This window comes from Cucumis melo, chromosome 6, assembly GCF_025177605.1.
Source record: "Cucumis melo cultivar AY chromosome 6, USDA_Cmelo_AY_1.0, whole genome shotgun sequence".
Classification (NCBI taxonomy): domain Eukaryota; kingdom Viridiplantae; phylum Streptophyta; class Magnoliopsida; order Cucurbitales; family Cucurbitaceae; genus Cucumis; species Cucumis melo.
The window spans coordinates 2276143-2293877 of NC_066862.1; the positions used below are offsets into that span (position 1 = coordinate 2276143).

At 30.9% G+C, this 17735-nt stretch overlaps 2 protein-coding genes across 2 annotated transcripts; both read left to right on the forward strand.

Annotated features, from left to right (window-relative positions):
• Positions 1-454: 454 nt before the first annotated feature.
• LOC103483418 (very-long-chain aldehyde decarbonylase CER1-like) lies at positions 455-8417 on the forward strand. Its single transcript, XM_008440031.3, has 10 exons — positions 455-597; positions 983-1206; positions 1359-1591; positions 1721-1940; positions 5487-5862; positions 6562-6669; positions 6749-6949; positions 7048-7146; positions 7259-7432; positions 8056-8417. The coding sequence occupies exons 1-10, from the start codon at positions 538-540 to the stop codon at positions 8233-8235; spliced, it is 1875 nt and encodes a 624-aa protein (XP_008438253.1). The 5' UTR covers positions 455-537; the 3' UTR covers positions 8236-8417.
• A 4257-nt stretch (positions 8418-12674) lies between these two features.
• Positions 12675-14752, forward strand: LOC127149833 (threonine synthase, chloroplastic-like). The gene is made up of 2 exons (XM_051085965.1): positions 12675-13235; positions 14525-14752. The coding sequence occupies exons 1-2, from the start codon at positions 12719-12721 to the stop codon at positions 14569-14571; spliced, it is 564 nt and encodes a 187-aa protein (XP_050941922.1). The 5' UTR covers positions 12675-12718; the 3' UTR covers positions 14572-14752.
• Positions 14753-17735: the final 2983 nt, after the last annotated feature.

Sequence of the window (17735 nt, forward strand, 5' to 3'; positions counted from 1 at the left end):
ACCCAACGTCCAATCAAGATCTAAAAGATTAATTTATCTGTGGTTTAGGTCATTGGTAGAATCTAGCTACCAATTTTTTGTTGCAAATAAAAAAAGAAAATTACCTTGAATTTACAGGAAGATCGGTTGCATATATAGAGAAAAAAAAGTTAACAAACTCAATACCAACTCATACAGGTAAACTACACGATTACTATTAGATAAGTTGATGACATGATTCACTAGAAGAAATCTGGCCTTTAATGTTGGTTAAAAAAAATGAACACGAATCTTTAATGTCGGTTTTTCAAATGCTGATCTTTAATGTTGGAATTAAAATTTGACATTTATCCATCCAGTGGACAAATTTTACAATTTCTAGGTTTACAGGGGCTCTTTTAGAAAATGAAAGAAATAAAGGGGGCAAATACGAAATTGGAAAAATAAAGAAAGACACGTATCGGCTTTTATAAAGGTGAGGTACAATGCAAGAGGCGGTTTCAGAAATCTTCACTAAAACAGAACAGAATCCGAAAGCAGTTGTGAGCTTCCGCATTCATGGCTTCCACTCCCGGAATCCTCACTGATTGGCCATGGACACCTCTCGGAACCTTCAAGGTACCTTTCATGTCCGAGTTCTCTTCTTTCTCTTCCTGCATCCTTATGTATCGCCATAATTTTACTTTCCGCCAATTTACACCTTCTATGCCGTCGTTCATGGAGGTTTTTCGCCGTTGATGAAACCTCTTGTTCATCATTTGTTTGTGAAAATGTCACTTAGATAATTGTCGCTAAAATGAACTTATGGAGATTTACGGATGATTGTTCGCTTCAATTTAGCTCTAAGCTGTTTGTAATTTGAGGTTTGGTTCTTTGTTGTAATTTAGATATACATTGTACTGAAAAAATGCGAGCATTATCCACAATGTGTTTGCGATTGATGTGTATATGTATTTCAATCGACAGAGCAATAGAAATGACGCTGTGTAATTTTTGGTTACAGTATGTGGTTTTGGCTCCAGGATTTATCTACAGCATCTACCAGTACATAGTAAGGGATGAAGCGGAGAGAGATACTTCCAGTCTTGTTGTTATCCCGCTTCTTTTGTGGAGAATGATTCATAACCAGATATGGATTTCTATTTCTCGTCATCGAACTGCTAAAGGCAATGCTCGGATCGTAGACAAGGGCCTTGAATTCGATCAAGTTGATAGAGAAAGAAATTGGTCAGTACTTCCAATTCCCTTCCTAACATTCTTGTGCTACCACAGTATTTACTTCAGGAATTTTCCAACAATCATTTGAAAAGAAAATGATAATTAGCTAGCGGTTTACTGATTTTGATTCTGGATTTTTTTCATATTAAATTTCTTGATAGGGACGACCAAATTTTGTTGAATGGAGTTCTGTTTTATCTAGTAGCCAACTTAACGGCGAAAGGTCGGAATCTACCTCTATGGAGGACAGATGGAGTGGTTATTACATTTCTACTACACGCAGGCCCAGTGGAGTTTCTTTATTATTGGCTTCACAGAGCTCTGCACCATCATTATCTATATTCTCGCTACCATTCTCATCATCATTCCTCCATTGTTACAGAGCCAATCACTTGTAAGCCATTATTCCTTCTTTTAAAATAGCTTTTACTCTGAATTCTATTTTCTGTATAGTTCATTAATTTAAGTTCAAAATCTCTTGGGGCTGATGATTTCTTCTGGATTATTGGAAATAATGTGGCAGCTGTGATTCATCCATTTGCGGAGCACTTGACTTATTTTCTGCTTTTCGCCATTCCAATGTTGACGGTACTGTTTACTGGAACTGCTTCTTTGTCGGTCTACATCTTATACCTTACATACATTGATTTCATGAACAACATGGGGCACTGCAACTTTGAGATCATCCCCAATCGTCTCTTCACCCTCTTTCCACCTCTCAAATACTTTCTCTACACTCCTTCGTAAGTTTCTCTTTCTCGAGAAAACATCTTCTAATGATTTGCTGTAGCTTAGTGCAATTTTTTAAAGTAAGATATTAAAAAGAAAAGGCTTAACCCAATCAAAATTTGACACGTGTCAACTTTTATGAAAAACTTTATCGCTATAAGATGTGGAGCATGAGACTTAGGTTGCATTACGTGTTTGCTCTTGTAGAAAAAAAAAGAACAATTATTATTTTTTCTTTATATTTTGAAAAACAAAGTTACCCTTTGTGTATTTTACGCATATCACTGTTGAATTATAATTTGACACATGGCAATTTATTTTTACTTTTTAAAAATTTATTTGAGTTATATTCTTTTTTGTGTAATCCACTCAAATTAAAATTTGGAAGGTGGTGCGCAAGTAATTTTTAATAAAATTTGAAACCGTAATAGAGTCACAATATAGTTTCAAATAACGATTTTTTGCTTATGTCTAATTTTTATTTAAAATTTTAAAGATCATTAATATTAATTAAGAATAGTTTTGAAAATTTTATAAATGATAAAAATAATATTGCAACTATGAAAGAATTAGAGTGTTTTGTTAGAAGTGGAAAATCAAACGTCTTGTAATAACTTCCACTCTTTTTACTTTCTTCCTTTCTTCTTTCATATTTAACATCTCATATCATTAAATAAAATTGGCAAGGGAGATAGAGAAATAAAAACAAAGAAAAAAATTTGGGTGTTGTCTAAGTTGTAACAATTAGCTTCTCCAATCCATATTGCCCAATAAATATCATCCATGTGGCAAATGTTTTTAAACTGTTTTTTCTACTAGGTAAAAAGAAAAAGAAAGAAAAAGAGAAGGCAAGGAATTGCTCTAAAAATAATATCATGCCCTTCTATAAAGGTTACTCCAATGTATTATAACTTAAAAATAATAACTTAATAGTACACCTTGTTTTGTATAATATAAATGCGTGCATCTATAATTTCATTGTCAATTTCGTAAAGTATTTTTAATAAGCTCTTTAAATTTTTTTTTTTTTTGGATAAGCTCATCTCATCTTTTGTTGTTTGTTTTTTCCTCTCATTTTTAAGCTCCACAGATGTAGGAGGGAAAAACTATTTGACCTAAAAGAAATCTTATAATAATATTTTTCATTGGGTTGATTGTTTTTATTGTGTCCTCACCACTTTTATTTTACACTCAGTATTATAATGTGTTTTCTTACTTTACCCTTACAAATTTATAGGAAACTGATTGTGATTAATTTTTATCTTGAATCTACAAAAAAGAAAGAAAAAACTTATGTTACTTAATGTTGACTTGTGTCCTAGGCTACCTATTTTGAGCCGGCAATGGTACTTCAAGCTTTTATGACATCAAAGTTTAGAATCAATATTCAAGATTTAAAATAAACGGGCGGACATGAAACTCTACAAAGAAAAACAAAAATCAGAAAACAGAGAAAAAAAAAAAAAAGACAAATTACTTTTATTTGAAGGTTGGCATGCATTAAATAGGAGACAGCAGACACCCATTAATGAGTTCCAAAACATTTATCTATGTTTTTATTTTTCTTTAACTCTTCCCTCTCTTTTCACATATACATCGCTGCCTACCAATTAATACCACCACGTGGATGCAGAAAACAGAAGCCTTTTTGGTTTGAGAATTCCATAATAATAATAATAACAATAACAAAGCCTAAGGTACATCTCTACAACAATGATAATAACAACCACAGTATTCTCTTTTTTGTTATATAAATAAAAAAATTCAAAAAAATGATCTGGATGCATGGGAGATAGATGCTTTTTAGCTGGGTAATTTTTAGGTGCACCTAAGTTTTTTTCTAATAATAATAATAATAATAATAATAGTTCACTGGTTTACTGATAGTTTTGCATTTATATAAATAGACTAGAATTGCTTTTATTTCATTTGATTTTAGTAAAATTAGAATATTTACTTATTTTCTTTGTTTCGTTCCCACTAAACTAGTTCAGTCTAATCTCTTGTTTCTATCATAACATGAGACACATGTTTATTAGGTCTTTGTCTTAGTCTAGGTGCATACAAAATGGGTATATCTCAATTGCATCCAAGTTTCTTTTTTTTGTCTTTCTTTTTTTCCTATTTATAGATGGATGAAAATTGGGGTTGCACCTATTTATGTGATATGCAGCCTCATACAAGGTATCAATTTATTGTTTGATAGAGATGTCAATTTAATCTACGGGATCGGATTCCGCAGGGATCCGTCTTGAACGGAGTGGAGAATACCCAATTACACAGAGAATGGAGGAGGGAGTGGAATTTTTTTTTCCTATTGGCAACACGGGGCCAAGGATGAGAATACATTCTCCGGCCTCAACCCCAGCCCCGTCCCCACTTCGACCCCCGTCCCACCCCGAACATAAATATAATTAGTATAAATAAATAAATAAATAAATAAATAAATAAATAAATATATATATATATATATATATATATATATATATATATATATATATATATTTACTTATTTAATAACATGTAAAAGAGTTTTCAAAAAAATCTATTGCGATATTCTTCCTTTCTTTTCTTTTTTTTTTTTCTCTATTCCATTTCTTTATTTTTTCCATAATTTCATTTTTATATTGTAAACTTTTCTAAAAAAGTACATGTACATGTTGTGCCATAACTTATGATTTACAATTTTTTTCTTTAAAAAAATATTATATATTGGAGGCTTTGTTTTTTAATACTTGTGGATTGATCATTGATTTTTTTTAATGGAATTTTTAATTTTATGGATAGATTTCTATATGTATCTTCTTGAATTTTTATTTTTATCAACAATTAGAAATTGACATTTTGAATTGTTTTAATTAAGAAAATTGATAATATTCTATCGAAAATAAAACAATATTGGAAATGTATATACATTTCAAGTAAATGTCGATTGAAAAATGAGATTAAACTTTAAAAAATGGCGAATATTTTACTGCGGGAAACTTGATTCCCGCAAAATTTCTGTAGAAATCTCCGCCCCGTTCCACGCTTCACGCGGGGAAATTGATGGGATGGAGAATGGGATAGGGGGCGGGGAGGGGAACGAAGAGTGGCATCCCTGTCCTCGCCCAACCCCGTGGACATCCCTAGGCACTGCCCGACTATCATTTATTTCCTACTGTTTTCTCCTTTGCATAATTTTTTTAAATTTTTTCTACAGATTCAAATCTTTCATTTTAACTCTACTAAAAAGATATTTCATTTCATTTTCTTATTATTTAAATAGTTTGTTATTCAATTTTTTAAAAAATTATAATCGGAGAAGTGGGATATGTGGTAAGACAAAATTTAGGCACTTGGTACTTTATCTACTAAATTTAACATTGCTTACAAAATTTTTATCTATTTTTCGAGGGGTAAAAAGTTTTAGACTAATAATATTAAATATTTTTAAAAAGTAATATCGAAAAAATTATGTTTAATGGTATAATGTTAAATTTGTCTCAGTTTAATTCTACATTCTGATTGAAAAGGTTATTGATGGAATGAAAGTTATGTTATTGTGTTCACAATGGCAGGTTTCATTCACTGCATCATACGCAATTCCGGACGAACTACTCCCTCTTTATGCCTCTGTATGATTACATTTACGGCACACTGGACAACTCTTCAGATTCTTTGTACGAAAAATCCCTGAAAAGAGAGGAAGAAGTTGCTGACGTGGTTTATCTCACTCATCTTACAACTCCTGAATCCATCTACCATCTACGGTTAGGATTTGCCGATCTGGCCTCCAGGCCCCACACTTCCACTTGGTTTACGTGGTTCTTGTCTCCCATTACCATAGGGTCCATGTTGTTGACTTGGATTTATGGCCGCACATTTGTCGTTGAAAGGAACCAATTTGAAAAGCTCAAGATGCAAACATGGGCCATCCCCAAGTTCAATGTTCAGGTGACCATTGACAGTGATTTTGTGTTCTGTTTGATTATTATTGCTCTGTTTACTTGTCAAGTAACCGTTAATAAAGGGTAAGGCGATTGAGAAAAGAATTAGTACGGTCAAACTTTTCACACTAACCTTTATGGTTGCCACTGGCAACGTAACATCTATGAAGTCCGTGAAATAAATTAAGAGTAATATTTGGTTCCTAACTTTGGATTCCCATCTATATGGTGCCAACTGCCACATGGGGTTATTTGACCTGTCAACTTCAAAAGTTGGCTTTAGTTTAACTTCAAATAGTAAACATTATTGAAATTTATTATTGAAGTTTGCTCTCCTGTCAACAAATTTTACTTTCTTTTTGTTTTTTCTTCACATGGCTTCTCAACTTTAACACATCAACTAAGAACTTTATTACTCAATTTACACTCCAAACGTATCTAAGATTTTTATTTGTTTTTTTTTTTATATATATTTTATAGTTTTGGATTTCTTTTATTTTGATGGGGTTTCTTGGACTAAAAAAGGATAGTGCAGTCGAACTAAAGGTCAAGTACTACTCATTAATTAATGTTATTTAGTGACGTGTGAAATTGTGATCAATAATAGTGGTAGGTACAATGTCAATGCTAGAGAAATTTTCTCTAAAGGCTCATTTAATCTTGGTTTAGGCTCTAACAAATGAAGCTTTGAACTTTATCTGTACAGTACTTCCTTCAATGGCAAAAACAAGCAATAAACAGCTTGATTGAAGATGCTATAGTAGAGGCAGATCAAAAGGGTTGCAAAGTCTTGAGTTTAGGTCTCTTGAATCAGGTAAAACAACTCATTTCTTCACAGAACTCTGATCATAAATCCAGTCGATGCTAACAAAAATTTAGAAAAAAAATTGCAGGGAGAGGAGCTGAACATATATGGAGGGCTTTATGTGCAAAGGAACCCTAAGCTAAGAGTTAGGGTGGTGGATGGGAGTAGTCTGGCTGTGGCTGTTGTTCTCAATAGTATCCCCAAATCTGCCACCCAAGTTCTCTTGAGAGGCAAACTTACAAAAGTGGCTTATGCCCTTTCTTATTCTCTCTGCCAAAGAGGCATTCAGGTCAACAACAAACCATTTGTGCCTTATCCCTTTATTTTTTCTGAGTGAACCATTTGATAAAATGAACAGAAATTTTGAGTTAATAAATCCTTGTGCAGGTAGCTGTGTTACATGAGGAAGAATACAGGAAACTCAACAAATCATTCAACACTAAATTTGAGAGCAGTCCAGTGCTTTCAAAAGGCTATTCTCAAAACGTACCTTTCAAAATTCAATTAATTATAATCTTTTCACCTATTTTCATGATTACATATGAAGAAAACGTTCAATAACAAAACCCATCAATTTTTTTTTTCTTTCTTCATGCAGATATGGTTAGTAGGAGATGGACTGACAAACGAAGAACAGATGAAGGCACCAAAAGGAACGACTTTCATTCCCTTCTCGCAGTTACCTCCAAGGATTGTACGCAAAGATTGCTTCTACCACTGCACCCCTGCTATGAAGGCTCCTCGTTCTATTGAAAATGTGCATTCTTGCGAGGTACACTCTACTCAACTTTGCTTATATGTATTAGAACGTTCCTAGAAACCAATCTATCAATTAAAATTTTTTAATATATGTTGCATTAGCGATAAACCATTTGGTTTACTAATAGTAATATATTGGTAGAGTTGAATGTTCTATATTTGTAATGTTAATTGTTTCCTTAATTTCTAATCAATTTTTGTAGTTAACAGGTTAGATTTCGTTAAATCAAATTAAAATTTACCACACGTGAAAATGTGAAGAATATATGTTATTGGTTCAACACATCATAATTGAGTAAGAAGCCTAGAGTTCAAACAAAATATGGTTGCTTAGGTTATGATTAAAAATATTATATGTTTATCACAAATGAATGATTTAGGTCGATTTATTCTAATATGTATAGAAAATTATTAATACTTAAGAAAACAAAAATAAAAGAATTAAAATGTTATCGAACAACATCTAGAATATTAATGCTTCTATACAACATTTGAATCTAAAACTAGCAAAAGGAGGCTCAAACCTACCTCTTTGCATGTTAAATGAAAGGTTCAAATCCTTATCTCTACTGCTTAAAAGAACCTTTAGAGACTTATTGTAATAATAACGAAAGTTATATTGGACGACGATCGCAGAACTGGTTGCCAAGAAGAGTGATGAGTGCATGGCGTATTGCGGGCGTAGTGCACGCAATGGAAGGGTGGACAGAGCACGAGTGTGGCTACACGATGTCGAACATCGATCAAGTCTGGAAAGCAACTCTTCGACACGGTTTTCAGCCTGTTCCCACTCCCACTCCCTGTGGCTCTATGTAATGATCATCTAATTAAATCACCTTAATGTTATGCTTTTTACGTATAAATATGTGTGTATGCGTTTCTGTTTTGAAAATATTACTAGGGGAAAATCATATCACTATATGAACCTATGAATATTATGTATGAATCTAAGATATATAGATATATATATATATATAAAAGTCAGTTTTATAATTCAATTTGTGGCCTCTGCCTTTAATGAGGCTATTTTGATCAAATACCTAACGACCCCTTAGGCTTTTAATGGTTTATTATTACACTCTCATTTATTTCTTGGGGAAATAATTCTTTTTGAAACGAGAGCATTCTTTCTGTAGCTTTGAATTATGATGATAATTAATTTTACTCAAATAATTAACAAAATGTTGATGTGATATATTTTTTGGAATTATTAGTTAAATTATGAATTGAAGTTGGTGTGATTCGTCAAATGGTTAGATGGATTAAATGACAAATACGTAATGTCTTTTTTTCTTCTTTTAATAGTGTTGTTGATAGCATCGACGGAAATGCAAAACATGAATTAAATTGATTGTTTTTAAAAATGGTTTCCGACTATTTAAAATTGATTTTAAAGGTGATTTTATTTAACCAATTAATTATAATAAAATTTATTTGTTTTTAAAAAATGTTTTTATTAAAGAGTTAGTCACAACCGTTACTGAAAAATTGTTGTTAGAATCGGTGGCCGATGGCAATGGTTACTAAAAACTGATGATTACGAGTTGGCAACAATGGTCGTTGAAGTTGACCAAAAAAAATTCACTTGATTGGTGATACTTCAAAAATCAATTCAAAAACGTCTTTTTTTAAAACAAAAAAAACCAAATTTGTTATATTGCCAAATGTGATTATTTTAAATAAAAATTATTTTAGTCGTAACCCCAAATTAAAAATATGATAAAATTGTTCTTATAATATCTATGACTATAGTAAAATATAACCATTTCCTAACGTAGCCATTTTCTAGTTATAGACTTTCTGAATTTACAATGATAAAGTTTATTTATATTAAAAATTTACTATATTTATAGATATAATTTTGGTTCATTTAGCTATATTTGTTATATTTTCATTATAAATTGTAATAGGTCTAAAAACTCATTAATGTAATGATTCCATTAACTTAAACATCGTTGAAAACTATATACTCTTTTCCCTTTTTCTTTTTTAGTTGAAATCCATGTTTTTTAAGTAAAAATTTCATTAAAAGCTAAAAGAAAGATATGCTTGGCACTCTTTTAAAGTCGAAGTCACCTATTCAGAAATAGTCGAGAGCCCAAAGAAAAAAAAACTTATTCTCCCTAATGGGAAGAAAATGAGTTACAAAAAAAAAAAATCTATAAACTTTGCAAGAACATAAGCAACATTATTGCAAATTCTTGAACAAAAACTAAAAGAACTCAATCCGAGTAAAGACAAAAAGCTTCAAATGTGTTTAATAATATTATTTGTTTCAATCAAATTCTTCCACTTTATATCACAACGTGAGAGGAGTTAGATTCAATGAGAATCATGGAATTAGACCATTCAATCCGAAGATATTCTTAAACTTTTCAAGTATTGTTTGAAAACCAAAATTCGAGATCCATTAGAGAGTCAGTACAACCTTAACAATTTCATAAACCTTTCAAAATTCACATTATATCGCATCAAAATTAATCTTCAAGTAATTAGATGGCACGTTATCATTGGTTTTTTGTACACATTGATTTGAACATCTTTCCATTTGCTTCACAATGATAAAGAAAGTTGTCCTAAAAGAATGAAACTTGAAAATTGCTCAACAAAAATCAATTAACTTGCATAGGTCTAAACTTAGAGAATTGAAAATCAAATGTAAATAAAAAAAAACTTAGTTGAGCTTAGAAAGTTTGTGAATATTGCAATTTTGACTTCCTTAATTTCATCATTTGATTCAACTTTCATAAAATGATAACACGTGGAATCGTAGTTGTTCAAATGCTAGTTAAACTAAATTGACATTTAGAACGATGCATTTAGATAAATTTCATAAGTTTCTCTTATGATCATTTGGATCGGTCCAAGCAAATTGCTCAATGTCTATAAGAAAACATATATGATATGATACAATGACATTTTACCATATCTATTTATTGACACAAATTGACTTGAAAACATATTCCAGATTGTGTAATGTGCCATTAAGACCAAAATCAAACAGACTCAACAAGCCCATGGAAAACTCCATGGCTTCTTTTTAAATGGGCCAAAGTAGAATAGAATAGAATATTAGAATCCATTGAAACATTATAATATTTACAAACTTGTCTGATTTTTTTTTTTTTTTTTTTGTACAATAAGTTGATTACTATAAATCTACAATAACCTCTCAAAATTGTCATTTGTATTATAGTTTGTTCTTTCTATATATATTCCATCTTTCCCTTCTTTGCATGAAATGAGCTTACTATTAAATGCTTTCACAAGAAAGGAGAATGAGAAGAAAGAGTAAGAAATAATTATTGAATTGGCAAAAGGGATTTTTGCTTAGCCAATATTAAATCCTCTGTCACACTCTCACCAACTTCTCAAACTTCTTTAATGGGTGCGTAGAACTACAAATTCAGTATTTTACTTCTTTGAATGATTAGAAAAAAAAAATTTATTAGATAGGTAAAAAGTAAAAAACGAACATTTAACTATATTATTGAAATCAAATTAAACTAAGCTCAAATCATTACAACTAAATATAACATTAATTTAATCCATATCATCATGACTAATCGTCCTTTTTGTTTTGAGTTCAAAAATTATGGTGAAAATGTTCAAGTTTTTATCCAGGATTTAAGTTATGCACATGTTGACAATATTTTATCGTAGATATTTGTACATAGTTTCATAATGGGTAATATTTTAGTTTAGCCAATCCTATTAATATACTAAAGTATAAACCTTCGTTAGATACATGTAGGTTAAATGATCTCCCTCATATTTTATGATTGTGTAACGCTAGTATAGCCTTTGTACATTTATATTTACTATATAGTTACAAAATATATATATATAACTTTTAAGTCCATATATAGCACAATTAACCTTTTACTAATTGTGATAAATTAAAAGGAGTACTATGCATAGTTGTGTTATACTCGTTTTGATAAATTAGTTAAACTTTTCGGTGTAAGTTTTTACTTATTACTATAATTATTATTTGTTTTTTCAAGTAAAAGTAGGTTGGAGAGGACATTTATATTGAAGAATTTAGAATGTTAGCATTGAGCTTTTTTTCAATATTTGTTTTAATTAATTATAATTTTCATCCAATGATATTTATTCCGTTCTTAGCAAATATCTTTATTTTATTAATTTTTCACTAGAGAACATCATTACTTTCAATCGGTCAAATTTTTCCTTTGGCGTTTTATATGGCATGAAAAAAATGGTAGAACTTAACAAACAACGTTTAAATTTGGAAACATGTTTGAAACTCTATCTATCAAAACTTTTCAAAAAGCAAAGACCCCTTGCTTAAGTTGAATGGTTCTATTTAAAAAGTCAACTTAAATATATCTGAATTTAATTACTTATTCACGAGAAGTTCTTCTCCTAATTATTATCTTCCTATTGAATTATCTCTAATTGAAAACGTTTTTTTTTAATTACTTTAAGTAGATTTAATTCTTCAAATTCAAAGATTATTAGATCACCGTGTATATGTGGTATATAACTATATATAGAAAAGTAATTATGAATAACGTTTATTATGTAATTAAAACCATGACGAACACTATTAATTGTATAATTAAACTAATAGTAATAATTATAAAATTTGGGTCTAAGATATTTGAAAACATCCCTAATAAAAAAAAAAGTCCATATTTTAATTATATCATAGACAATTTTATTTCCTAGAATATATATGTTTTTAATAGACGTGAAAATGAGAGCTACGTATTTTATTTGAAATTGAAGGGACAAGAGAAAATAATATATTTTTTTTAAAATTTGATATTTATGGAATATAAAAGTGACGTGGAAACGTGTTTTAATTTAATAATATTGTTTTTTGTTTTGTTTGTTTGTTTTTTTTCCAATGTATTTTCATAAACAATCCATCCTTTGATGAAAAAAAAAAAGTAATTAGGTTAAATAAAGAGGTTTTAGTCATAATAACGAGATATGTGCAAACTTTTTCCACGACTCGTTGGCGATCACTAGAAGAAATATGACCTTTAATGTCGGTTGTAAAAAATGAAAACGGATCTTTAATGTCGCTTTTTAAAATGCGGATGTTTAATGTCGGTTTTAAACCGACATCAAAGATGAAGGATTAATGTCGGTTTTAAACCGACATTAAAGATCTATTTTTTTTCTAACCGACATTATAGATATCAAACATAATAATTTTAAGTTTTTTTGGAGTTTCATATATAAAAGATATATTTAGGGTTTCAAACCCCAAATCACCGCCGCCGCTGCCTCCTCCATCTTCACCCAAAAACCTTCACTCCCAACAATGGCTACCTCCTCCCTCTTCAACCCCACCATTTCTTTCCCTTCTCGCAACCCCAAGCTTCAATCCACCCCAAAATTCCGCAACCCCATTCTCAGAATCCCTAAAGCTACCTCTGATTCCTCCCCCTCTCCACCAACTGACGGCTCTCCCCCATTGTCCACTCTCAAGAACCGTCGTTCTGCCGACGAGAACATCAAAGATGAAGCCCGTCGCCACTGTGCAGCCTCCGGAGAAGATCGGAGCAACTTCTCGGCCAAGTACGTCCCTTTTAACGCTAGCCTCGACTCCACTGAGTGCTACTCTCTCGACGAGATCGTTTACCGAAGTCGATCTGGTGGGTTACTCGACATTCAACACGACATGGAGGCATTGAAGAAATATGACGGCGCCTATTGGCGAAACCTCTTCGATTCGCGCGTGGGGAAAACTACGTGGCCTTATGGTTCCGGCGTTTGGAGTAAGAAGGAATGGGTGTTGCCGGAGATCGATCCTGACGATATTGTCGGCGCTTTCAAAGGTAACTCAAACTTGTTTTGGGCTGAGCGTTTTGGCAAACAGTTTCTGGGTATGAATGATTTATGGGTTAAACATTGTGGGATTAGCCATACTGGGAGTTTCAAGGATTTGGGTATGACTGTTTTGGTTAGCCAAGTGAATCGGTTAAGGTATGACTGTTTTGGCAAACACTTTCTTGTGAGAGGAACACCTTGTACAGTGTTCACAAAATCTAACGAACCCAAGTTTGTGGAACAAAGAAAACTTCAACAAATTTATAATAGGAAGAAAGTTTTATGGAAGAAAAATGTTTATGAGAAAGGTTAAAAACCAATTCGAAGAAAAAACATATTTATAGATTCATGACCATTTGGATAGTCTATTCCTCAAGTTGGTTAAAATTTGAAATGGTGTCTATTCATAAAGGAACATGCTACTCATGGAGTTAAAAGGATACAACCCTATACGAATAGTTGTCTACAGTTTATTCCAATGTATACAATATACATGGTGAAGTGGACCAAGAATTTTCAACCTTGTTAAAAAAAAAGGATTTATGTGAAGGTTAAGACAAACAGAAAGGTAAAAGATTCTTCTCCTACCCCTCTCTCAACCACTGATAAAGAGCCTAGTTGAATTTGAATTTAAGAGCTAGCTCATGTGAGCAACAATAGAACGACTTTGAATATATAAACTATACAAGAGAAAATGATAAGTATACAATGCTTTAAACTTCCCTTCTTTTCTATGTTTATGCTCAAATCTTGTCTTCATCTTTATTTTTTGTTTGTTTCAAATATTTGGGGAATGCGATTTTGGTTTTGAAACTGATGGAGATGAAATTAAGGAACCAAATGATGAGTGTTTTCAAAAGAAGACGCAACCATGATGTGAACCGAACAGCTTTTAGCTATTGAGGATTAATTTTGGTCGAGGATGGTTCTTTCTTTCTTTTATTATTATTATTATTATTTTTGTGGGTTTTGAACTTTTGTCCTTCTCAATAGATACACCTACTTGACTTGGCCAAAATTGGTAATTCTGATGGTTCCTTAGTTCATCATTCCTCTATGAAATTTTAGTTTTGATTTTAGAAGTATTCTTTCTCTCAGGACTTCCAAATCTATCTTCATACTTCATTTTGATTGACATGGTTTGGATGAATTAGAATAATTTTCAATAGTTTCTGGATGGTGGGGTGGTTAACAAAGTTTGTTGCATGTTTTCTCAATGTGCAATTGTGTTAATTCTAAAATTTGAATTTGTAGTTGCAACTTAAACCATTCACATTTTAAGTGATGGATAGTACAGTTAACATGGATGTGGACAAGACTTTTGTTCGAGATTTGGACTACTGAAACACAACCGTGTCTGGCTATGAGGTAGGTGTTATTCTATGTTTGGATCATCTTTTAATGTATCCCATTTTAAGTGGTTTCTTGTGAATTGAACATCCCCACAGAGTGAAAGAAAAGTTGAGGTACAAGCACTTTCTGTGTGTATTATATGTGGTGTAAATGAAAGTCAATGATTTTGGCTGTTAATTCCTCCCTTTTCAGGGGACACTTTCTTTCTCCTATGAGTCCCCACAGGCTATAGAACTGCTTATTACTATGCTTGACACTAATATATTGGTTGGTCCCAGTGACCCAAAAACACTTCATCCTGATCCAGGTTAGTCTTACAGGTTGATTTTACATAGCCATGTTACTTTATTCAATTCTTAAGCATTATGTCTTTAGCTCGTCCATTATGACACTTGCTTTTGTTCTTTCATTGCTCTTATTATTTTAGAAAAACATGTGGATATAATGATGAGAAAAGTACTAGCAACTTCTGGTCTTATTATGATGTATAATTTGGGACTGGAACTAGAAAGTCAAGCTTCTGCATATCTGCTTCAGCAAAAGTTTAAAACATATATATTATTATTACAAAAGAGATCTTTAGTTCAGCATAAACTCTTTCTCTGGTTTTGTTTATTATTTATTATTTTAGTTAATTTTTAATGATGTTTATGTTTACTTGGAATGAAATTCCATTGGTGACGTAAGGGACATTTTTTCTTTGCGCTACTTATGCTTACGTTGGACTACAATAAGCTTTACTTTTCAGCTTATTGTGTTGATGTTGCTTATTTCTTTATAGATTGATATTGGTTTTCATAATAATGTTATGTAAAAAAATGTTGATTATTCATTTGGTGGGCAATATTAAGAACTTTTCATCCTTTTCTGCAATTTCAGTACTTCAAACAGCTTTGTTATTCATATAAATGGTTTATTTGGATATTGTTTGTAGATAATTGAAGTGATATCGGGTTGAAAGCTAAGCGATTGTGTAGAAATGGTCAAGCGACCGTTGAAAATTGAAGACTGAGAAGGCATTTAGGATTTTTAATTATTTAATTCTTGTATTAGAATTTTTTTTTCATGTACTATTGTAGAAATGTATATATAAACATAATATTAATATTTTATTTTGTGTATTCAAATGTAAAAGACAAATGTTATAGTTTCTAACATAATATGAATTTCATTGATTTGTTGGCGTGTGAAAAACATATTTATCTACATTGACCCAATGTCGGTCTATAGGACAATAATGTAACAATTAAATAAAAATAAATTTGTAAAAACGAATAAAAAAACTAGGCTTTAATGTCGGTTTTAAACCGACATATCAGAGTTCAACCGACATTAAAGAGCTTCAATAACACTATCAAAGATGTCGGTTGAAAACTAACAAACCGACATTAAAGAGGGCTTTAATGTCGTTTTTAAACCGACATTAAAGCCCAACCGACATTAAAGGGCTTCAATAACACCATCAAAGATGTCGGTTGAAAACTGACATTAAAGGCCTTTAATGTCGTTTTTAAACCGACATTAAAGAGGCCTTTAATGTCGTTTTTAAACCGACATTAAAGCCCAACCGACATTAAAGACCTTTAATAACGCTCACAAAGATGTCGGTTGCCAAGTGACATTAAAGGCCTTTAATGTCGGTTTTAAACCGACATTAAAGGCCAAAATTCTTGTAGTGGATGGATTATAGGACTAAAAAAGAGTTACGAAAAATAGTAAAGAAATTTTTTCATACAAACTATTTTTGTAATAGTTATCATACTCCGATTTGTTAAACTTCTAGACAATATAGTTTAGTTCAACAATCGGTGATACATACATTTTAGTAGTTGAACTTTTAGACAATATATTTGTAGAAATTATTAGATATAAATATTATACATTTAGAAATCAAATAGAACATCTAGACCACATCTACCAAACTATATTGAAAATTAGAGCTATTGCAATGGAATTTCATTGATAGATTACTTATAATGAGTTTCTTCAACCGCATATATAATTGAATTGCTTTTGATGTCGTTTACTTAAAAATTTTCAAAATGACTATTTGGTTCAAGATTCCCCCTCAAGCTTCCTTGGGTTCACCAATCTTATATTGAATTACCCATTTTGACTTAACGTGACTCTAATACCAAAATTTGATAGAATGAAATTTCATCTCAAAACTAATTGATAATGAAAGGAGTAATCTATCTTATAAGGAGTGTGTGTGTGAGTCTTGTTGGTTTTTCCAATGTATGATTATCAACATCTCAAGTCATGATCAATCAGTTTATAGATTTGGATGTGAGTTCCACATATCATAATAAATGCAAATACAAGAAGAAACCGAATACGACTCATTTACTTTATCCACGTTAATCTATCAAAATTTGATGGAAGTAAACGTAGGTTTAGGTCTATTTTCAAATAAAAATAAAAGTAATTTATTTGCAAATGTAACAAAAGGTTACCAATTGGATCTCTCAATTCAAAAAAAGTCATAGTAGGCAATAAATATAACATTAACTCTGAAGAATTGAAAAAGAGAGTTTGAAAAAAGTGATTTAATTGGAATTAGAAAAAGAGAGTTTGAAAAATGTTTCCAGAAATGGCCTCTGATATTTTCATATACACAGAATCATACAGATACAACCTGAGGGTAATCAGCATTTAACCATCTACCAGTGCCCATACTATAAAAATGCTTTAATTTTAATATTTCAAATTTAAATTTAATTCTCAAGGCAAGTTTTTCTTTATTGATTTTTTTAAAAATTGTTATGCAATAATATTTTAACTTCAAGATTTGAAAATTAGTATCGACAAAAATTTAAAATGATTTTTCTTCGATATCTAAATTTCAAAATGTTACATTTTTTTACTCGTGTATTTAGAGAGGTTTTTCAATATGACCAATGATTTTAAATTTTACACTTTTAACATTATTTTTTATTTTTATTAAATTCTTACTGTCAATCCTTTACGTTAATATTTACTATGTAATTAAATGAATTACAACTATTTATATGTATATAGCTATAATTTAAGAACTAACTAAAAACAAAAATTTAGAAGTGAAAAATCAAAATGGATGTAAAAATTTAATATGAAACTTTTAAATTAACTTAAATGTTTTTTATTCCGTATAATTTAAACTTTATTTAATTATT